Source organism: Callorhinchus milii, unplaced genomic scaffold (assembly GCF_018977255.1).
Source record: "Callorhinchus milii isolate IMCB2004 unplaced genomic scaffold, IMCB_Cmil_1.0 Scaffold19, whole genome shotgun sequence".
Classification (NCBI taxonomy): Eukaryota; Metazoa; Chordata; class Chondrichthyes; order Chimaeriformes; family Callorhinchidae; genus Callorhinchus; species Callorhinchus milii.
This window is the reverse complement of record NW_024704760.1, coordinates 8,237,734-8,261,893: the sequence shown is the minus strand read 5'-3', so window position 1 is coordinate 8,261,893 and position 24,160 is coordinate 8,237,734. Positions and strand designations below refer to the sequence as shown.

Sequence of the window (24,160 nt, the reverse complement as noted above, 5' to 3'; positions counted from 1 at the left end):
GACATTCACAGAGAGATTTATTCACTTAAGGTGCAGGAAGTTGCTCCCAAACAATGTAAACAAAAACCTCCATAGAAAGTTCAAAAGAGTTGACTATAAGAAAAAGGTTTATAATACATAAAATACTGGGCTGTGTGGGGATGAGACACAGGAGCACCTCAACTCCCCAATGTTTACACTGGAATGTGCAGCCTCCGAACAGAAGATGAGAGAAGTCTATCATCAGCTGCAACAGTCCATCTCCACTGACAGAGCTAGAGCCAGAGCTGTTTGGGCAGTGCAAGGACCAGAGACTGAGATAAGGCACAGGACATCTCCTGATTGAGGAAAAACAGAAGCAGCAAATTCCAGTCGTCTCAAGCTTTCAACAGCTGCCTCAACAGGTTTTGCCCACCACACTGTCCAACCTGGAGCTCACAGTGTAGTGCCCATACAATGGTGAGGACTGTGCCTGCTGGGTGTCTATCGTGCCCCCAAATTGCTGAGCAGGTTCTCTCCTCTGTATCTATGCAGTAAAATTACTATCTGAGTAGATAGCTGCTGGCTAAGGCTTCAGTCACCCCCGAACGTCTCATGATTAAAGCTCAGGCCAAAAGCATTGACTGACCCTGTGAGGTCAGACAGTGAGGTGCTAGCTTCACAGTCAGCTTTCACACTTAACATCCAAGTTCAGGAATGCAGTTGTCAAAGCCTTGCTAAAACTCTGGGGATGGTGATCTCGCTGTGCTCTCTTCCCGCAAGCGATTGCAGTGACACTAACAGCAACCAGACCATCGCAGCATTGATGTAAATCTCTCAAGAGATGAAAGAGCAAATCACATAGGCAACCTGCCTGGCAGTTTGCAATGTGAGCCTCATCCCCTTCCTTTCATAGACTGAGACTGCTTGTTACTAATTTCTAATATTTATTAACTTTCATTCATAAAATTACACTGAAAAAAAGTGCAACTGACGTAAGATTCCAGCATTTGCATTTCGGATATAAAAGTGGGGTGTTCTGCCATCCTGGGTTTTGGACTGAGACCAGCAGAAAGAAAATTCTCTTTAAAGGGAGGGAACACACTGAGTTCTCAGCATGAGAAAACGCTGCACCTGGAAAGTGTGTATTAGCAGCTACAGTTGACAGGAGGCACTGTTGCATCTGCAGCTACCGTGGCCTGACCAGCACCACGAACAGGTGAAAGACTTCACTTTGACACTGATTATACACTTCCACCAGAACACAGAGCTTTTCAATGAAAATGCTAAAGACAAAATTAAAACGAGAATTATTATACAGGGTGACTGCGTCGCTCCAGGAATGGTTAGTTGTGCACCTGTACGCACACACCACTTTACAGCATATTCTGTGAAACGCTTTAAGACGTCTCAAAGACGTGATGAGGCGCTATATCAAATGCAAATCATTATTATCATCCCTCACTGCCACCTCCAGCACCTCTCTTCTCTGAGCCGCAGCCTGTGAACTCCTGTCCCAGTACTTCTCCCCAGCTTCTGTAGCCTCCCCATGTCCTAGGCCCTCCACCGCCACAGTCAGTGCTCAGTCTCTGTGTTTGGGGGAAGCACTGTTTATACCTGGCAGCTCCAGTGTTTGAGTGTCAGGTAGTATTATACAGGAGAGGGAGAGACAGAGATTGACACTCTTTTATACAAATAGACAGTTGATATTTACAGATCCGGAAAAAAATGGCTGCAATGTTGCTGGAAAAGCTGTGAATTAAAACTGCGTGTGGTTAGATGAAGGGTGAAAGCAGCATTCAGCCTCATTACAAATCTCACCCAAATAATATCAGATCGAACACAGATACACACATGATAAGAGCAGTACCATGATGTTTACATGACGCAGACGTATGCAATCACTGGCAGTTGGCTCTGACAGCCTCAATACTAAAGCTAATATTTGTAATGCGGCATTTCATAGCCGTACACTGAGAGCTGATTAAACCAACCTTTAATCATGAGAGGAATTGTGAACCTGATTATTACACCCACGTCTGCCCCAATTGTCTATCTCTCTCACTGCGGGTGGGAAACTGACACAAATCAAAAGTATTTTGTATTTGTGTTTGCTATATACATCAAGATTCCTCGGAAAAGTAAATGGCAAAAAGAGCACACGGCCCTCTGACTGGGAAAAGCACGGAGAGGAGCCGGATATAGGAGCCTGATTGACTGCATTGTTGAAAAGGGCCAGACTGCTCCTACAGTGGGAATGCGAGGAATTAACACACATCTTGTCTGGCAGTGCAGGTCCATGCAGACGAGTGAGGAGTGATCCGAGACAGTCAGAATCCATCAGCTCCTCGTAAGGAGAACATCCCTGGTGCTTGAACCCAACACTGCTTCGAACCACTCAGTGAGAGAGATAGCAGCTTGTATTACTGGAAAAATCTCGAGTCATTTGTGTCTTTCGCACAGTCAGTCACTATCCAGGGCAGAAGTGGCTAATAAATACCAAAGACCTTTCAATGTGCTTCTGTGGAAGAAATAGGCACTAAAGCAGTGAGGTGAGCCCTAGTCCCGGCTCCATCACTTCCCTGATTTCATGTAGGAGGGGATGGCTCCGCGGGCAGTCAGCCCCTCAAACCGCTTGTAGGTGTAGTTGATGAAAACCCAGTCTTTGTTCTTGTAGTCGGTCTCAGGATGGTTACTCACTGCAACTGGCGGAGAAGCAGAGAGAAAGGAACAATTTAGCTCCACACAATTCAGGCACAGCATAAACCCAGAGACTCCAGGAATTCGGGACAATCTTATCTCGATTGTCCTGCTGTGATAACACATTTACACTGCCCTTCACCCTCCTCTCTGCTCGTGTGACTCTGGCCCCAGGTCACAGTGCTCAAGGGCAGGACCCTTGGATGTGTCACATGATTGCAGTAAGTTATATACAATGGGAATTGTAGTGATTCCACCCGTAGACACATTTAAGAGGCATTTTACAAACAGCAAGATAACAACAATAATAAAAATCCTGCATTTGATACAGCGCCTTACCATGTTGTTGAGACGTCTCAAAGCGCTTCACAGGATATACTGATAAGTGAGCTGACTGTATATTTGGTGGGCAAATCCCATAAACAACCCTGAAGCGAGTGATCAATTTATCTCGAGGACTGTTGGCCAAGACATTGGAATAAACTCCCTTTTTTCCAAAACTGGCACGTAGGCAGAAGGTACCTCGGTTTATATCTCAACCCAAAGGACGACATCTTCTACAACGCAGTGTTCCCCCAGTCGTGTGCTGGAGTGTCAGTCTAGACTACGACTAAGGGCTGAAGTGTCAAACGTGGGGTTTGAACCTCTAGGCTTCCGACCAGAACAAGTGTACTCGCAACTTAGCCAAGTCCATTCCCAATTAGCACAGCTATAGATTTGTGAGAAGGAAAAGCAACAGTTACCTGTCTTAGAGGACAGGCACTTCTTGCCACTGCTCTCCAGTCCCGCCTGTGCCGCTCCTGCAGGAGAATAAACAAAAGTCGCAACATCAGGTAATAATCCTGGATTTCATATAGCACATAATTAATCCATTGAGACTTCTCAAAGTTATACTGTGAAGTGGATTCGCTGTGTATTTTGTGGGTGAAACGGAGCAGTCAATTGTACACAGCAAGTGCACTGTATGTGATACCGTGATGCTGTACAGAGCATACGAGTCACACTGTGAGATGATAGCACTGACCAAAGCTCTTCCTGGACAATGTGGGAAAAAAAATCAGCTGCACCGTCCTCAGTTCTGCTCCGTATTTCTAACACAGGGCACAGAAGCACTGACCCTAATAATTATGCTTTGAGTTGGGTTTAGGAACTAATTGCTGCCGAATAATGAAATTGGCTGGGAAACGAGCAAGAAGGGGGAGGGGCGGGGTCCAGAGAGGAGAGGCGGGTTCCGGGGAAGAGGGACGGGGTCCGGGGAAGAGGGACGGGGTCCGGGGAAGAGGGACGGGGTCCGGGGAAGGGACGGGGTCCGGGGAAGAGGGACGGGGTCCGGGGAAGAGGGACGGGGTCCGGGGAAGAGGGACGGGGTCCGGGGAAGAGGGACGGGGTCCGGGGAAGAGGGACGGGGTCAGAGCCGCACAGCTGCCGTCTCTGGCGTGGCCACCAACCTGGCTGCAGGATGTCGGAATCGGGGAACTCATCAAAATTGGAGGTGTCATCGATGCTCTTTATTTCAATCGAGATGGCAGCCGGTCTCTCCCTGCAGAGAGGAGAGTGGGTCAGGAATGGGCACCGTAAACGTGCCAGATACATAGAGGAACATAGCGAGGTGGAGCGCAGCTGTGCAGAGTCCTCCACATCTGAGGCTCAGAGGACCACTCCCTCAACGTGCTTCATCTCCTCCCTGATGTGTCCCAGTTGCCGGCCCCTACCTGATATGCTCCCAGTCAACTGCTTCAAAGAATGGGTTGCTTTTGATGTCCTCCACACCGTTGGCGCCAATTCTGGTCTCGGACTCGCAGCAGAACCTGAGGGTGACACTCAGAGGTGAGTGTACAAAGCACCAGGCACGGCCCCTGCACCGTTAAAACAGTCTTTGCATTTGACGCCTATATAATGTTGACACATTTCAAAAATTTCACAAGGAATTTCTGTCAAGTGTACTGACTGCACATGTATGGACAAATGCAACAACCAATTTGCATACAGTCAAGACCCACGTACAGCCATGAAGTGAATGACCAGATTTGTTGGACTGTTGGCCAGAACGGCAGGAAAAACTCCCTTTTCTTTTCAACTGGTGTCGCAGCATCTTTTACATCCATCTTAACAGGTAGGAGTGGCCTTGACTTGACATTTCATCTGAAGGAAGGCACCTCTGACAATGCAATGCATGGCATTAGAACTGTGGCTCCTTATGTGGACTTGAACCTCTGCCTTACCCTGACTGTCCGTCTCCTCCCCATGACCATCTTCTCCATTGGAACCCGTGTATAAAGAGATGATCGCGGTGAGCAGGATCACAGGAGACCCCCACCCCCCCCAGGTCAGACAGTAGAGGACAGGGTCCCAGTGTGCTGCCCTGTGTCCACAGGCTGCCCTAGCTACTCTGTTAGCAATGGGGTCTGGGTGAGATTGGACTCGAATGTAGACACATACGCTGGGAATAAGGTGATTATGTGAGAACTCGTAATCCTCCAGTGTAAAGGGCTGGATATAATTAAGCCGCCAGAATCAGTCCTCAAGGTAGCGTGAGGAGCCGATAGCCAGAACACAGGTCTGTCTGCAGCCCCAATCTTACCTCAGGATGAGGTCCTTCGCTTTCTCTGAAATGGGAACCTCCGGTGGGAAGATGAGGGTCTCCCTCCAATTCATCACTTTCTTGTATGTTTCTTGAGGGGTCTCAGAACAGAAGGGGGGATAACCTGCAGTGGGGAGAAAAGTTCAGCACCCTGACTGTGAGTAGAACCGCAACTGATTGCAGAGGAGTGGGTACAATCCCAGACCTGATGAGCAGCTGTGACAATATTCAGAGTGCGAGGTGAGAAAGGTGACTGAGAGCTCAACCGAACAGATATATTTAGGCTTTCAAGGTGGGCAGGGAAGGAGTCAAGGCGGAGGGTCTCCCGGACGGAGTTCCAGAGAGCAGGGGCAGAATAGATGAAAGCTCGCTCACCGAGCTCTCTAAGAGACAAGGCTGGAGGGCATCCCCACAAGCCCTCTCTGAGAGCTCAGTCACTGTAGAGTTCGGGCTACTCCATGTGCTCTCATTATACCAAGGCTTGCTGCAGATGCTGCAATGAGTTTCCATTTTCTGCAATGAGGGATGAATGGAACCAGCACACAGCGTTTGTGTCAGGGTGGGGGAATAATAATAATCCTCGCATGTGATATAGTGCCTTATCACACCGTTAAGACGTCTCAAAGCGCTTCACAGAATATACTGCAAAGTGGATTGACTGTATTTTGGGAGTGAAACGTGGAATGGAGTGATGCCCAGAGAGAATCAGCAGTGGCTGTTGTCAAAGGTGATGTGCATTGCAGACGTCTCAGTGCACTACAGACTGGCTGCTGGTGATACAGTGGACAGCCTTGGTATACTCACCAATTAACATCTCATACATGATAACCCCCAGTGACCACCAATCGCAGAGTTTGTTGTAACCAGTCTGCATGAAGACTTCAGGTGCAATGTAATCGGGCGTCCCCACAGTTGAGAAAGCCTGTAAAATACCCAGAAGTGAACGATCAGAAGCCACGTGTTAGAGTAATGTTTGAAGTTTTGATCATCTCATTATAGAAAATGATACACAAGCAATGGAAAAGGTTCACTAGGATATTACCAGGAGCTGGAGAAATTCAGTTGCAAAGAGAGCCTTTGGCAGTTGGGGCTTTTTTCACTAGAGTTGATAAGGTTAAGGAGTGACCTGACATAGTCCTTTTCAGATTACAGCAGAGAGATGTTTATTGCACTGATTGGGACCACCTTCACTGTGGGTAAGGAATAATTGGTGCTACCATTGTAAAATAAATCCAATTGCACACATAGGAGGTCACTACACCCGCGATTGCCTGTCCAAGTGACCATCTTTGGCTCAGTAATTCTGCATGCATGCAGCGATTGGAAAGTGGACGTATGGATGCAGGGGTCAATGTAAGAGTCAGTTTCTTGGAATCTATTTGCAGAGGCACTTAACCCACATTACAAAAGAGAAAGTAGTGGGTCACCACTGTCACAGCTTGTAAGCAACTGCTCACATACTTGGCACTCAAGCTCCTGCTGTGATACGCAGACCGCCCTCAGGTCCACTTCCCTTCACACTCACCAGCTGCCGTCGATTCCTTTTCCATGTCTCTGCTTTCCGCTTGGAGTTCATGTTCTGAAACGCTGAAATGGAGCCACTGTTTAGTTCACAGATCACAACAGCTCCAAGCACGCAAACCGTAGTGCGTTAACTAATCTGCTCTGTGTGCCTGCTCCCAGGCACATATCAGCTGAACAGCAGGTACAGCATTAAACAAAAGTCAGGGGCAAAGCCTGTATATAAAACAGTAATAATAAAATCTGTATATTTGATACAGGGCTTTTCATGTCGGGAGGAGGTCTCAAAGCGCTTCACTAAACAGAATTTACTGTGAAGTGTAATGACCGTATTATGTAGGCGACCGGCACACATGTCAATGCCCCACAAAAGGCCTTATTAACAATGAATTGATTCCAGCAACAGGTCTTCTTCACAACCTTCAACAACAAGTTACATTAATATAGCACCTTTCAGGTCCAGAGGGCCATCATTAGGGAGGGAGCTGCCACATGTATGCAGCAGCCTCACAGGTTAGAGGCTAATTAAACAGGAACTTACTGAAGTCGCTGGGCAGGCTGTGACTCAGGTTGCGGTAGAACTCAGTCCTGTGAGCTTTCTTTAGACCCGTGCACAATCCAAAATCAGACAGCTTCACGTGGCCCTGAAAACAAGGCGGCACATGTCAGAAACAAATGTGTTCAATATTATTGGGCGAGAGGGCAGCTGCAAGAAGCACACACAAGAGGGGAAGACAGGGCTGTATGGACACAGGTGGAACAGAGCTGCACAGACACAGGTGAACAGAGCTGCACAGACACAGGTAGGCCAGCTCTGCACAGACACAGGTAGGCCAGCTCTGTACAGACACAGGTGGGAGAGAGCTGCGTGGAACCATTAAGCAGCACTAACCTTGCTGTCCAGGAGCAGGTTGTCTGGTTTGATGTCCCTGTGAATGAAGCTCATCTGGTGGATGGAGTCGATGGCTAGCACAGTCTCTGCGATGTAGAACTGCGTCTCCTCCTCACTCAGTGTGTCCTTCTTCATCAGTAGCGTCATCATGTCACCTGCAGTCACACAGCAGCATCTCATCAACCACACGTCACTAGGTAATAACTCTTGGGAATCCCCAGCATCAACACTCCTGGCACCTGCCCAGCCCCTGGCTCCTTTAATGCAAGTGCTGGATGGGACAACGTGGAGAGAACGATGGAGCTCAACTATATAGCTAGCGCTGTGGCTGACCTGGGAGTGCTGGTTGGAAAAATGTCTCCTCCTGATTCCCACCTGTTTTCTTAAAGCTCTCCATGGCCTTTTTGCTTCCTACCTCTGTGACCTGCTAACTCCGTACAGACCTGACTGCTCCCTCCTCTCAACAGGCTCAGGCCTGCTCCATGTCCCCCACCCGGCCTGGCCCACCATCGGCAATGGGGTTTTCAGCCTTTCTGCCCCACCCTTTGGAACTCCATCCCAACAGTCCCTTCACCTTGCTCCATCCTTTGCCTCATTCAAGGCACGTCTGAAGACCTTCCTCTTTCCCCACGGCTTTGGTCACCCTCCTACCCCCACCTACCCTCCACCCATCCTAATCCCCTACCCCCAGCTCGGGTCTAAATCCTTGACTGTCCAGCGTCTTGGGATGTCCTCTCGCAGTGAAAAGCATTATACAAATGTAATTTGTTGTTATTGTTGTTGTACAGGGAGCTTTATTCTAGGTCTAACCTGTACTGTAGCTGAGCTGGAAGTGCTGGGTGTTGACTTTGGTGCCTGAAAGGGGAAGATATCCAGATACAGAAAGTTACCCGTCACAGGCTATAAAATCCACATTGTGGTCCGCCTGCTATATTAGCTCAGATGTGGGATAGGAAGGACAGCTGTGAGGAGCAAGCACTGCACGAGCCTCAGCCCTACTGACCTCCTGGCAGGAACTCCATGATCAAGTACAGGTTCAGCTTGTCTTGGAAGCTGTAGAACATCTTCACCACCCACTGGCTGTCTGCTTCCACCAGGATGTCTCGCTCTGCCCGGATGTGGCCAACCTATGGATGGAAGAGATGAAAACCACGGTAAGAGTTGTTGAAGGACACGTTTTCCTCCTGGTCTGTGGGAGGAAGTTTGTTGTTCCAATCAGCCCCGCCTCGCGCACCAGTCCTATAAGCGTTGACCAGCCTTCACATCCGGACCCAATCCTACCGTCACCTGAAGACCAGAAGTGCATTCACGCACACCAACACATTCACTGGGACAAGATTCGCCCGCAAAATACAGCCAATTCACTTTACAGTATATCCTGTGAACCGCTTTGAGACATCTCAAAGACGTGATAAGGCGCTACATCAAATGCAAGGATTATTGTTGTTATAAGATCAGACGGTCAATCTGCAGCAGTTACCGCTCCTCGTACCTGCTCTTTCTCCAGCATGTCTGACTTGCGCAGGATCTTCATGGCGTAGATGTGCCCTGTGTCTTTTTTCTGTACGAGCCGCACCTGGAAGCAGCAGAGAACTTGAGGCGTCAGCTTAAATCTGTACAGCATTTCTTTAAGAAAGTTGCAGAGCGAGTGCAATGAGTGATACAGTGGAAGTTATTAATGTAGAAAGTCATATGACACTGCTCCCCGCAATAAATGACTGCACGGGTTTCCGGTCCATGATATTAAATTGGAACCTCAAATGGCTAATTGTTAGAAAGCACTGACTCATGGTGTATGGGGTCAAGTACAGCTGGAGCTATTTTGTGTTGTGCCACATGGGGCCAGTATTGATCATTTTTAAAACTGATTTGGAGGCTTCCTCCTCATCAAAGGGACCCAGTTTTGCAGATGGAACCGCTTTTGAAGGATTTGAAGAAGCCTGGAACGTGGCAGAAGGAGTTTAACACACAGAAATGTAGGACACCTGCAGAAGAAAGGTTTGTAATAGAATATGCATTCAAACTACGCTCATCAAATGTACTTGATGAACCAAAACAGAAGACCTTAGGGTTTCAGTCACTAATAGCTATTCTCTTAGTTCTGGAATGAAACGAGCTACGCTCCAGGGCCCTCTCTCTAACAACTTAGCATCTGTGAAATAGAGAGATCAAAACATCACACTATCATCCATGGCATCACCAAAGTTTGATATGATTACAAAATCACTTCTTGATTTACTTTACCCATATTTTGCTCATTCACTACACAATTGTTTGTGGGACATTGCTGTGCGCTAATTGGTTGCCGCGTTCATCCACAAAGTACACAGTCACCGCACTTTACATTATGAAACGCTTTACATTCCTCCCGAATGCTTTCCCAAATGTAATGATTAGTATTATTATCTTAACATTTTGTTAAGATTTCTTGCAACTCCTACTGATGGCTTTAGCAAACAGACAGAGTAGAAGACACTTTTATGAGGACAATAAGGACAGCGTGGATCTTATTAATGTCCCTGAATCAGACAGTTCTTTCCAGTGGTCAGTATATTTTACACATTCTGTCTTACCTCCCCAAATGCACCTCGACCAATGACCTTGAGAGATTCAAAATCATCCAGTCCGAGTCTGGTCCTCTTCAGTCGCAGGAACTCAGTCTCTTTCCTGGCGTGCTGAGACCGTCTCATCCGCTTCTGAAATTATAATTGTATATAGTCAGGGAGACACAGATTAAGCCAGACTGCATCCAACACCCATCAAGCGGAGTCCTGTAGCCTAGTGGTTAGAGCACTCGCCTTGCAAGCGAGGGGACCTGGGTTTGATTCCCAGCAGGGCGAAACTTTGGACAAGTTTCCTTACTCCACACGCCTCTGTTTACCTTGCAGCAAGTAGGACCCGGTTGTTAGTCGATTGGCGGATCGCTTTTCTGGGGATAATAATTCCTCAAAAATTTTGGTCATTTAATCTACGACTGTTTGTGGGATACTGCTGCGCAATTAGCTGCTGCATTTCACCCATAAAACAACAATTTTACAGTATATCCTGGGAAACGCTTTGGGACGCCTAGAAGACGTGATAAGGTGCTATATCAAATACAAAGATTATTATTATCAAACTAGACCGCATCATCACTTGTTTGGAGTGGCCCTGGTTGAATACATACACCACGCTGCTCGGCTGTGAGTAAAAGCTCAGAACTGCATTGACACATTGCATGCTATTTACAAAGAGGCCTCTAGGAAGCAAATGCACAACCATAGAAAAGTCTAGTATTGGACAGGGACGTGATCAGATGACAACTGGTTTCCGTGCCAGTAACAGGGGAAGTGTGCATTTGCTGCAGGGTCTAACTTTTCATGTGTGAAAACCTCAGTCAGTCCAAGTCTAAAGACAAACCTCGTCATCTCCGAGCCCTTCTTCGTCCATTACTTTTTCTAACTTTCTTTGTCTAAAGAAAAAGAAATAAAGTTGAGTTAAATGAAGAAATGCTGCTTCCAGCAATTCACATTTCAAACACTCTGAACTCTCAGCACCAGAGATCCAGGTGTTCGTTCGGGCAGTCACCGGGGACCTGGTCGGTTGCTGTGCTGTGCTGCTCTACCAGCGCTCACTACCAGAGGGAGCATAACTGCACCTCTCACTGGTTTGGTGTGGCCCTGGGACAGATTGAACACAAACTACAAACTATAACCAGCACCCAGGAGTCAATACACCTCTGTTACACACCTCTGTGCTGAGGTTAATTTAGTTTTGTATAGTTTTAAAAGTGCACTAAAAGCAATGGCCTCTTCCCCACATCCACTCCTAGCCTAGAACTCACCTCTCCCTCCCTCTGAAGAGCAGCACAGCTTGACAATTGGGTGGAGACATGGAGCTGACTTCTGAAGCGCATTAAGCGGTCAGACACTACGTGTGGGGTTACTTACCTCATCTCACGCTCCTCGTGCTGTGCGATCAAGTTACTGTAGAAGTTCTCCAGCGTCACCTTGGTGATGGTGACGCGCTCCTTGGTGTGGTTGCTCATGGAGGGGTAGAAGGCCGCCTGTCCCGTCATCGCCATGCTGCGATTCAGTGGGAAAAGCAGACATTACTCACACTGCTCACAACAACTCTTCACAGACTTGTATATAATAATCCTTGCATTTGATATGTGGGCAGCCGCTGGCAAACACCGCCTCCTGCTGGCGGAGCCTCGGTTATTGTCCCAATTATCAACTGACTAATCTAAGCTAGTGGTGGAGTCAGAGCAACCGCAACCTGAGCTTCAGTGGTGCCCATCAGACCTGCTCACACTGGTGCGCTCTGCGCCCTGGGACTTTACTCTGCGTAAGGGGCACTATACAAATGCAAGTTGTTGTTGTTGGTCGTGGCGCCACAAAGCTAATGCTCTGGCGGGACATTATTGGAACTGAGATCCCCATAATCCACAAACCTCAGGCTTTTGTTTAGCCGCTAGTTCTGAAGAAGTGGCTAAAACTGCATTAGCCCAATAGCAACATGGACCTGGAATCTACAATTGGGAAGGGGGAGGAGAGGGAGATTCCAGGGTTGGGTACAGGAGCTGAGAGACACATTGCATCAGGAAGTGGGGTCATTCCCAGGACCTGGGAAGCTTTGTTCGGAAATGAGTGGTGAAACATGTTTGTCTTTGGCAGGAGCTGTGTGCATGGAGTCACTCACAGTCAGCCTATGTAACAACCAAAACCAGCGAGGCTGACTGCGACGGGTGAAGACCATTTGCTGCATGCAATTGGCTGCCACAAAATCTCACAAAATACAGTCAATCCACTTTACAGTATATTCTGAGAAGCGCTTTGAGACATCTCAATGACACAATAAGGCGCTATATCCATTGAAAGGATTGTTACCATTAAGGTACTGTAATGTTAGTTTCATGAGTGTACGCGTGATTTGGTCCCGAGCAGGGGTTCGGGATTAGGGAGGGTGGAGGGCAGGGAGGGGTAGGAGGGGTGAAGAAGAGGGTGTTGAGACGTGCCTCGAAGGAAGCAAGGGAACGAGCGAGGCAAAGGGAATGTGGGATGGAATTCCAAAGGAAAAAGGTAAAATTGTGGGTGGTGGTGGGGGGGGGGGTTAAACTGAACGGCGAGATTCATTGAAAATAAAACAGCAAAATAAATCAGTTAAAAAGATGATTTCATGATCCTTAACTGTGGGGCAGGATTTACACAGGGTGTCAGCCAGTGCATACTAACTAATCCAACTACTGGCTGATGTAGAAAGGTCCCGGGGTGCTGATGGAGCTGGCAGTGCCCGCAGCAAGGCTCTCTCACACAGCATTGAATCGGAAGTTCTCAGATTTGAAACACGGGCTGCTTTTGGCAGAGTACCACTGTTAGAATAGGCGCTACTAGTGAGGAATTCTGAGCCTTGGAACTCCATTGTGTGACAACGCGTCTGCTCACTGACTAAATTGCGAGCTGCCGAGAGGAAGGCCTCACCCCTCACAGCTCCTACGCAGGAGACAGAACGCACTTTGACTGCCAACCCGTCACTGATACACAATTCAGATTACCTTTATGTTAAAGAACGATTTAAAATAATTTGGTCACTCAATCCATGATTGTTTGTGGGACCCTGCTGTGCGCAATTGGCTGCCACTTTCGCCCACACTCAATTCACTTTACAGTATATTCTGTGAAGCGGTCGGTTTGAGACGTCTAGAAGACGTGATAAGGTGCTATATCAAATGCAAGGATTATTATTTCTTTGCACTGAGGATGGTGGTGAAATATGGATTCTCTGCCATAAATCATGGTTAACAGCAGAGTCCATCAATTCTTTTGAAAGGATAGATAAACAGCAAAATAAATTTCCTGCACTGGAAGATCCATGGTACTATTTTCCCTGATTTTCTAAATCTCCCTTTTTTCTTTCATTAGTCCACTTTTGTGTTATTTCCCCCATATTTCCCCGTGGAGTCCTGTAGCTCAGTGGTTAGAGCACTCGCTTTGCAAGCGAGACACCTGGGTTCAATTCCAGGCAGAGGGCGAAACCTTGAGCAAGTTTCCTTACTCCACACAGAGCCTAATAATAATCCCTCCAAAAAACAAAACAATAATAAATTGGTCATTTTTAATCCACGACTGTTTGTGGGAAACTGCTGTGTGCAATTGGCTGCTGCGTTTCACCCACAAATAAGCAGTCAATTCACTTTACAGCATATTCTGTGAAGCGCTTGGAGACGTCTAGAACACGTGAAAACCGCTATATCAAATGCAAGGATTATTATTATATTTTAGTGTTTTTACTGCTCAGGTGCCTATATAGTTCTGTTCCTTTCCCTCCCTCCCCCAAACTACCTTGTTACTCTTCAGGATCTTAAACACCTCTATTGCCTTGAACCTGGTATCATCCCAGTGAATGTGCACTGTGCTCTCTCTAAGATATTGTCCCTGTAATGAGGAGTCCAAAACTGAACACAATATTCCAAATATGGCCTATACAATTGCAACACAACTTCTCTACTTTTATATTCAATGTTCCCCTATTTATCAGGGTATTCTGTACACTCTGCCCCATATTTAGTGATTTATGTGATTTGCTCCTTCACTTTCTGAGTGTTTACCCTTCAGGCTTTACTTTCATTCCCTATTCTTTTTCCTGAACGTAGCATCTCACATTTCCCTGCATTACACTTCACCTGCCACTTTCCACCCATTTCTCTATTCTATAGAACCTTGGTTGAACTTCCTCCTGCTTGGCTCCCGGCAGCGCCTCCTCACCTCAGCTGCTGACACTATCACCATTCAAGGTTGCACTCTTCACCTCACCAATCCGAAACTTTGGTGTCCTTTTCAACCTTCAGCTATCCTTCAAATCCCACATTCGTGCCATGACCCATTCCGCCATTCCACACCTCCGCAACATTGCCAGTCTCCGCCACTGCTTCTCACCGCAGGTCGCCAAGACCCTGATCCATGGTTTCATTACTTCCAGGCTTGCCTAGGTCAACTGCCTGCTCACTGGACTTCCCAACTTTTCCTTCCACAAGCTGCAGATTATTCAGAACTCTGCTGCTCATGCCCTCTCTCGCACCAGGTGCTGGGAACCTATCACCCTTGTTTTTGCCCAGCTTCACTGGCTCCCCATTCCTCAGAGAATAGAGTACAAAACCCTTGTTCTTACCTTCAAGACCTTCCATGGTCTTGCTCCCACTATCTCTCTGAACTCATAACCCCATATCAGCCTGTCCACTCCCTTCGCTCGGCGGACACCAGCCAGCTTCAGGTCCCTCGCACTTCCAGCCCCACCATTAACAGTGGGGCATTCAGCATCTCTGCCCCCACCCTCTGGAACTCTATCTCGCAATCCCTCCACCTCACCTTCTCTCTTACCTCCTTCAAGTCCTGTCTGAAGACCTTCCCTTTCAAGTGTGCCTTCGGCCACCCTCCCATGCCCACCCTCACACTTTCCTCCCCTTCTAACCCCAACTCCCAGCTTGGGTCCAAAACCCCTGACTTTCCAGCGCCCTGGGACGCCCTTCTGAAGTGATACCATACAAGTGTAATTTGTTGTTGCTGGTTTGAGCACGTTTGGAGTCCTGCATACAAATCTGGTTGCCGTATGAAAGAAAGAATATATTAGGAATGGAGAACAGTACAATATAGATGAACAAGGACGTTACCAGGGATGAGTGGATTCAACTATCAGGAAAGATTGGAGCTATTCTCTCTAGCGATTGGATGATTGAGAGGGGTTCTGATTATGTGTAAGATTATGAAGGGTTTCAAAAAAGGTGAATTTTAATAGGCTGTTTCCACTAGTTCTTTGACTGCAAATCAAGGAGCACAAATAGAAGGGAGCCAGTAACAGATCGTCATATAGGAGGAACTTTCACAGAGAGGGGGGTGCAGTGAGAATGTGGAACTCGCTAAACGGAAGCTGTGGATGAACCAAAAAGCAACACTATCTCAAAGATGAATTTGATGCATACATGAGATTGTATGAAGGCTGAAGATGCATATGGCAGAGGGGAGGAGGCTCGCATGTAGAATAAACACCGGCACGGACTAGTTGGGCTGAAAGGCTTATTTCTGTGCTGTTTCATTTTATGTGTCTTCTTGCAGTGTTCTAAATCATTCTCACAATTTGACCTAATTTCCTAGATGTTTGGAGAGGAGGAATATTAAAGGGTAGAGGGAGTAAGTGCGATCAGATTAGATGGTTCACATAAACAACACCAGCACAGACCTGACACGCCGAATGGCTTGTTTCTGAGCTGTAACATTCCAATATTCTCTTCCCTTCCTGCAATTCAGAACTGCTGTCCTACATTTAGTGATTTATGTATTTGTACCCCCAAATCCCTCAGTCTCACAATAAAGCTGTTCTGTTTTATTAAAGCTTTAGCGTTCAGTGACTAGCTTTCTAGACTTAATTTAGCTGCCAGCGGGCAGGAACGGAAAGAAAATTTGATGACAGCAGAACTGAGGGCTTGAGGGCACCTTCACATTCAACCTCCACGTTAACAACAAATTACATTTGTAATTTCAGGAGGACGCCCCAAAGCGCTGGAAAATCAGGGATCTACACCCGAGCTGACGGATGGGATAGGAGGGGTAGGGGCAGGGAGGGTAGAGGTAGGAGGATGAAGGCACGGTCGAAAAGGAGGGTCTTGAGACGGTCTTGAAGGAAGCAAGGAAGGGGTGAGGCGGAGGGACTGTGGGATGGAGTTCCAGAGGGAGAGGGCAGAGTGGTTGAAGGCCTGCCCGGCAATGGTAAGGCAGGCAAGGCAGGGGACATGAAGCAGGATGGAGCCCACTAAGTGGAGGGAGTGGAAGGTTTCTAGGGGGTTAGGAGGTCACAGTGGTAGGGTGGAGCAAGGTCTTGGAGACTTATGAAGGTGAGGACCAGGATCTTGAACTGTTTCCTCTGTAAGATGAGAGAACTCTGCATGTTCTTGTGTGGAGAAGGCTGTACCAATATGTTACGCATAAGTTAAGCTAGCAGCGGGGAGCCCCTGTGTGAGACTGAGTCCCTATCATACTGCCAAGTGCATCTCACCCCCGCTGTTTCTTTCTGCCTGACTTTCCCCACTTTGAGTCAGAATAAAAAAAAGACTAGTGTCAAATCCAATTCTTATCTGCGGAAATGTTGCTGCATACTGTTGGGTCATCGGGCTTCACCACCATATCCTGGCACAGCAGTCAAAAACTAACTGAAACCCCAAGCCAAACCCCTCAGCTTCCTGCTTTGCAATGAGACATTATTTGTGTTGATCCAGAAAAAGAGAGTCTGCCACAGCCAGGGAGGGGAAAATCATACACTGACTGCTATTTTTAGAGATCATTGGTGGATCCTAACATCAACGGCACATTTTTGTGTGCATTGCTATTTTTGGATTAATTCTTACTGGCACATTTATACACAATCCAAGCTTAGGACTCTGTACACCATGATAGGACTTTGGGCTCGCAGACTAGGCTGACAAAAAGGATCGTTGGATGGTCAGAGGTGCTAGCCAAATAAGACATTAAAGTGAGATCCTGCTCCGATTGGCTCAAACTCAAGACACGAAGTGGTGAGGACAATAAAAACGAAAGAAAATCTGACTTGTGGCGGAAGGTAGAGAGTTAAGGTACAGAATGTAAGAGAGTGGCAGCATTCCAACTGGTTCTATACTGAAGTGATTCCGCAAACCCACACCGCACACTGCAAAAGCAGCTTCCAGTTTGGACATTCCAGATGTTAGCAACATCCGCATTTGTGGGTGTGGTTTTCTAAGTATTTTTACTCTCAGAATGCCCACAGCCTAATTCCCTCATCGAAGGTTCAAAAAGCATCAGTGCTATGAATGCTCAACTGACGCAAGCCAGTTACAGTTAATAAAAGTAATAATCCTTGTATTTGATACAGCGCCTTATGACGTCGTTGAGACGTCTCAAAGCAATTCGCAAGGATATCCTGTAAAGTGAATTGACTGTATTTTGTGGGTGAAACTCAGCAGCCAATTGCACACAGCAGAGTTCCATAAACAATCGTGGATTGAGTGACCAATTTTTAATTTTTTTTTGAAGGAATCATTACCCCCAGAAAAGTGATCCACCGATCGACTAACAACTGAGTTCCTAATTACTGCTAGGTAAATAGAGGTGTGTGGATAAGGAAACTTCCCCAACATTTCACCCTGCCGGGAATCAAACCCAAGTCTCTCGCTTGCGAGGCGAGTGCTCTAACCACTGAGTATTATTAGTATTATCGGAGTCCTGTAGCTCAGTGGTTAGAGCACTCGCTTTGCAAGCGAGAGACCTGAGTTCATTTCCAGGCAGAGGGCGAAACCTTGGGCAAGTTTCCTTACTCCACACAGAGCCTAATAATAATCACTCCAAAACCAAAAACAATAATAAATTGGTCATTTTCAATCCATGACTGTTTGTGGGACATTGCTGTGCGCAATTGGCTGCCGCGTTCGCCCACAAATATACAGTCAATTCACTTTACAGTGTGTTCTGTGAAGCGCTTTGGGACGTCCTCCCGACGTGAAAAGCGCTATATCAAATACAAGGATTATTATTATTATTATTAATATTATTGATTCAGGAGTTGCAAAGCTAGATATCTGGCATAGTTTCAACATTTTGGGTTTAATTTTCCCATGAATGCACCAATGACTCCCTCCCTATACTTCAACTTGCTCTGATCCCTTACACAGTGTAATTGATGACGTTCTCTGCTTCACTCTGCACCAAGACACACCCCTCCCTTTGTATAGGTAGCAACCTCAGTGCATTGCTCAATGCATAGTTACAGCTTTTACTTTTGATTACACAACAATGGCAATATTCATCGTCTGGATTTCGCACGGCATTGCCTTACAAGCCTTGAGGAAGTGAATGATCAAGTTTAGCTTTGCTCAACTCCAGTGGCTTCCCATCCCCAACAGATTCAAATCAACTCGTTCTTATATTCAAAACCCTCCATGGACTCGCGCCATCTCCCTCCATGACCTTCTTCAACCCTACTGACCCTGCCAGCGAGCACCGCCTGCTTCATGACCGACCCCACCACCCCACCCCATTGGCCTCTCTGGAAAGGTGCCAGTTGCATACCTCCCGACACAGTTTTAAAAACTGCCTCCAGCAACCTGGAGTCATGTTAAGGAGACGTCTATAGCCATGTCTGCACGTGCCCCAACATCAAACACATTGAGCTAATTTTTCGCTGGTGATGTGGGAGAGGCGGGAGAGAGGATTGGCAGATGGAGCAGCAACACAACTCTGACGTAGAGGAAATTTACATGAATGATGCGCTGAACTGAGCTTGAGGTCTGCTTGGCTAGTGGTTTACACTGAATGTTTTAGATGGAAACACCTTCCATCAAGTAGACTGAGCCCCAGCAGGAGCTGAAACAGATTTGTGTGGCTTGAATTTGGAGTTTGAGTTTCGCTGCTTTTATAACAGTAATCCTTGCATTTGATATAGCGCCTTATCACATCTTCGAGACGTCTCAAAACGCTTCACAGAGTATAAATGTAAAATGAATTGACTGTATATTTTGTGGGCGAAACGCAACAGCCAATTGCGCACAGCAGCATCCCACAAACAGTCATGGATTGAAGTGACCATTCTTAAAAGGAATTATTACCCCAGGAAAAACTAACCGTCAATCGACTAATAACTAGGTGGATTCCTACTTACTGCTAGGTAAACAGAGGTGCCTGGAGTAAGGAAACTTGCCGAACATTTCACCCAACGGGAATCGAATCCAGGTCTCTTGCTTGCAAGGCGAGTGCTCTAACCACTTTATACATCACCATCGGCGGGTGGGTTATCAGCCATTCTGCCCCCGCTCTTGAGAACACGATCCTAGATTCCCTCGGACTCCCTCCCTCCCTCACCTCTTTCGAGGTCCGTCTAAAGACGCACCCCTTTGACTGCACCTTCGATCATCTTTTCCCCTACTCACCGCCTTCACTGTGTGTCTCTCTATGTGTATGTGAGTGTCTGTGTGTGTCTCTCTCTCTCTCTGCTGTTTGTGTGTATCACTCTCTCTGTCTGAGTCTCTCCCTGGGTCTCTATGTCTGTGTGCGGTGCTGGCCCTGAGAGGCAGGAGGTGGTGTTCACCACCCGCCCCCTCTCACACCAAAAAAAATACAGAATTTATGTTAAACAAGCAATTAATACTTTTTTTGAAACAATCTAATGCGTTATTTGCTTATGTTTAGCTTTCATCAATAAAGTGAAAAAATGTAGGTTGGTAGTAAAATGTACCACAATAGCACCAATCAATTCCCTACAACTTTCTGCAAAACCTCCCCCGCATTCCCTAAAAATGTCCCCATAGTTTTTGGCAAATATTTCCGCACTTTTCTATTGGCCCAGGCGATAATCCAGAATTGAGACATTAGATTTCAAAGCTTTGCTTCATTTGCCGAACTGGAGACTCATTCACGTGCTGATGTTCTGTAATGAATCTTTAATAATCTCCTGGGGAAAACACAATATTCCCCACGGTGTCAGACTCTAACATAAACTTTGGTAAAATATCTGACTGTCTCAGAGGCACCTGACATCTCTGACAACGGAGCACAGCATTGGATTGTCAGCCCGGAATACAGCTTCTTAACGCATGAGGAGCAGTAACCTGGGGATATGGGATGCATGCGACATGGGAGATGTTAGTGACATAAACATATTAAAAACACCCTGAAATCATGTTAAAGAGATGTCTGCAGCCATGTAGGCACCTGTCCCAACATCAAAACAGATTGATCTTATTTTCCGTTGGTGACCTGGGAGAGGGGGAAACGAGATTGGCAGATGGAACAGCAACACAACTCTGATGTGGGGAGAGTTAGACAGTAAAACAGGAATAATGCACTGAACTGAGCTTGAGGTCTGCTTGGCTTGTGGTTTACACTGTACATTTCAAATGTAGCTTGTTGTTATTAGCACAGAACACAGTGCTGGAGCCAGGATACACTGTGTCCCACTCTTTCTTTAGCCACTATTTTCATATTTTGTGTTAGTTCTGCTTTGAAAGTTGTCTATTTACATGTGTCTTCCGACGCAGTAAAATGCTCTGAGACGCTGTGCTGAATGAGGGGCACTATATAAATGCAAGTTGTTGTTGCTGGTGGTGCCTGTCTATGTGCACGTCTGCATGCAGGTATCTAAATAGGTTGACAGAAGGATGCAGGGGTTATCAGCTGATGAAACAGATACATCAAAAGAATCGTTTGAGAAGTTGTATGGATAGCTTGGTGGACCATTGACCTACTCCTGCCTTGGCAGTCCAACCTGTCAGTCTCTGTGTTTGATACGCACCATCCTTGCATTTGGTATAGCACTTTTCACGCCAAGAGGAAGTGTGAAAGCGCTTCACAGAATTTACTGTGAAGTGTAGCGACTGTGTATTTCCAGGCGAACATGGCAAGACATTTATTTTCCTTGCGAAGGGCTGCAGAGACAACATCAACTCCTTGGAGCAGAGCCAGTCAATGCACAAATCAACTTTCAAAGCAGAACTAACACAAAATGTTAATATTAGGATTATGAGCACAGCCTCTCTGAATAGGAAGACATTTCATCAGTGAGTCATTCCATATCCTTCAACAGCATCATGGTTGCCAAAGTTATCAAGCAAGCTGCTGTATTTGAGTAACCTACACTGGGCAACAGAAACCCACCCATTTCCACCAAACCAGCAGTAAGGTATATGCTCCACAAACCCATGCAAGTTCAGTCTGTCCACACACAGAGCATGCACACACGCTAGATACAAAAACATACCACAATCATGCATCTCTGTAGACATGCATGTACACAAATATACAATAATAATCATCCTTGCATTTTGTACATCATGCCACAAGGAATTCTTAAATGCTTCACAGGATTTATTGTAAAGTGTAGTGACTGTATTTTCTAGTGAATGGGACAGCCCAATCGCACAGCAATGTCCCACAAACAGCCATGGAGTGAAAGACCAATTTTATTTGGGAGATTGTTGGCCAGAACACTGGGAGAAACTCCCTTTGATTTACTAATTGTTCCATGCGATTTTTAATGTACATCTGAACAGCCAGACAGGTCTCAGTTTAACATCCTATCCAAAGGATGACAATGGAGCACCCCCCATCCAGCACTACACTGGATAGTCAGCCTAGAGTGTATGAATTCAAAGCGCCAACGTGGGGCTTGAAATCTCAACCTTCATGACTCGGAGGGGAGAGTGGTACCACTGAGCCAGTGATACCACTCTCATGACTTACATGAAAATACCCACATGCAGGTGTGCACACAGACAGGCATCAACAACAACAACTTGCATTTATATAGAGCCTCTCATTCAGCGCAGCAGAGCATTTTACTGCATTGGAAGACACACATGTATATAGGCAAGCAACATGCTCAGACTATCTTATGATGACAATCCTTACATATGATCTACCATCTCTTCACATTGGGAGGCCATCTTCAACCGCTTAAGAAACTATACTATAAAGTGTGGTGACTGTATATTTTGTAGGCAAATTCCTTGTTGAATAACATTTGTCCCATTATCAGACAATGTGTCACAATAATTCCAAGGCAGCCTCCTCCACAGAGCCACTAGTTCAAGAGTTATTCTCAGCTTTTCTCCCCATTGCCCCTTCTGACCTACCTTCTGTCCTTTCCAAGGTATCAATTAAGCTGGCGACTCCCTGAGCTGCAGCGTATCAAGCCATAGAACAGACCTTCCTCACGACTGGGAACGTTTAGGACACCAGCTACAAGAGAAAAACAAGTTGAAGAACTTCCGTGATTTGTGCAATTAATTGTTTCTGATTGCACAGTAGATATCTCTCTGCATCTGTTTCTCGCTCTACGCCCTTCACTCTCTCACTGCACCAATCTCTCTTCCTGAACGTGTGTGTTTGTCTATCCTGCGGTGTCTGTTTCACCCACTCCAACTGTGTTTCCCTCCCTCCCTCTCTGTCTAACTGTGTCCCTCTCCCTCTCTGTCTAACTGTGTCTCTCTCCCTCTCTCTCTGTCTAACTGTGTCTCTCTCTCTCCCTCTCTGTCTGTCTCCCTCTCTTTCTAACTGTGTCTCTCTCTCTGTCTAACTGTGTCTCTCTCCCTCCCTCTCTCTCTGTGTCTCTCTCCCTCCCTCTCTCTGTCTAACTGTGTCTCTCTCCCTCCCTCTCTCTCTGTGTCTCTCTCCCTCCCTCGCTCTGTCTAACTGTGTCTCCCTCCCTCTCTGTCTCTCTCCCTCCCTCTCTCTCTGTGTCTCTCTCCTCCCTCTCTCTGTCTAACTGTGTCTCTCTCCCTCCCTCTCTCTGTGTCTCTCTCCCTCTCTCTCTGTGTCTCTCTCCTCCCTCTCTCTGTCTAACTGTGTCTCTCTCCCTCCCTCTGTGTCTCTCCCTCCCTCTCTCTGTCTAACTGTGTCTCTCTCCCTCTCTCTCTGTGTCTCTCTCCCGCTCTCTCTCTCCCACGCTCTCTGTCTAACTGTGTCCCTCTCCCTCTCTCTCTAACTGTGTCTCTCTCCCTCTGTCTAACTGTGTCCCTCTCCCTCTATAATAATAATAATCCTTGCATTTGATATAGCGCTTTTCACGTCGGAAGGACGTCCCAAAGCGCTTCACAGAACACACTGTCAATGTCCTACAACCAGTCGTAGATTGAAAATGACCAATTTATAATTGTTTTGTTTTGGAGGGATTATTATTAGGCTCTGTGTGGAGTAAGGAAACTTGCCCAAGGTTTCGCCCTCTGCCTGGGATTGAACTCAGGTCTCTCACTTGCAAAGCGAGTGCTCTAACCACTGACCTACAGGACTCCTCTCTCTCTGTCTCTCTCCCTCTCTCTCTGTCTAACTGTGTCCCTCTCCCTCTCTCTGTCTAACTGTGTCCCTCTCCCTCTCTCCCTGTTCTGACTCTGTCTCCCTCCCTCTCCCTGTCCCTCTCCCCCTCTCCCTGTCTGTCTGTGGCCTCTATGTCTGGGTTCCGAGGCCTGGAGCCGCGCCCCGGCTTTACCTGTGCACGACCCGCCGCCTTTGAGCCCCGGGGGTGCGACTGGGTGTGAGGCCCGGGCCTCGCGCTCCAACCCCCGGTTGAGTACCTGGCAGCCGCGGCCTGGCCCTGGGCTCGAGCTCCGGACTCTCCCCGGCGACGGCCCCGCGCTCACTTCCGGTGCCCAGGCCACCGTCTCCCACCACAGCGCCACCGCGCGGCACTGACCGACAGCGGCCGCCCCGCACTGAGCCTCCCTGTAGCAGGTGGTGGGGGGTGTGGGGGGGGGGGGGGGGGAGGAGTGTCCTGGGCACTCCTCCTCAGTGTGTCCCCGACCCCCAGTGCAGAGGTCAAGGTCTCCAAATGGAAGGGAACAAAATAATAATAATAATATTTTTTCCGCGTCTTCGAGGCGTCTCAAGAGCGTTTCGCACAACATGCAGCAAAGTGTAGTGACTGTGCATTGTGTGGGCGAAACGCTGCGGCCGATCGCTCATATTAATGTCCCACAAACAGTCATGGATTGAGTAACCAAATTACTTATTCATTCA

General features: G+C 47.2%; 1 protein-coding gene across 2 annotated transcripts; it reads right to left on the bottom strand.

Moving 5' to 3' along the window:
* On the bottom strand, window positions 1-23,794 carry LOC103179082 (serine/threonine-protein kinase 38). Of its 2 annotated transcripts, none has more exons than XM_007894165.2 (16): window positions 23,634-23,794; window positions 22,282-22,387; window positions 11,582-11,716; window positions 11,052-11,103; window positions 10,226-10,348; window positions 9,145-9,228; window positions 8,656-8,779; window positions 7,653-7,807; window positions 7,302-7,404; window positions 6,765-6,826; window positions 6,044-6,161; window positions 5,240-5,363; window positions 4,371-4,466; window positions 4,107-4,198; window positions 3,402-3,458; window positions 1-2,663 (listed from the first exon to the last, which is right to left on the bottom strand). In XM_007894165.2, the coding sequence occupies exons 3-16, from the start codon at window positions 11,713-11,715 to the stop codon at window positions 2,533-2,535; spliced, it is 1,455 nt and encodes a 484-aa protein (XP_007892356.1). In that variant the 5' UTR covers window position 11,716; window positions 22,282-22,387; window positions 23,634-23,794; the 3' UTR covers window positions 1-2,532. The 2 variants fall into 2 exon arrangements, with proteins under 2 accessions (XP_007892356.1, XP_007892357.1); XM_007894166.2 differs by having other exon boundaries at window positions 23,719-23,791.
* Between the last annotated feature and the right edge of the window lie 366 nt (window positions 23,795-24,160).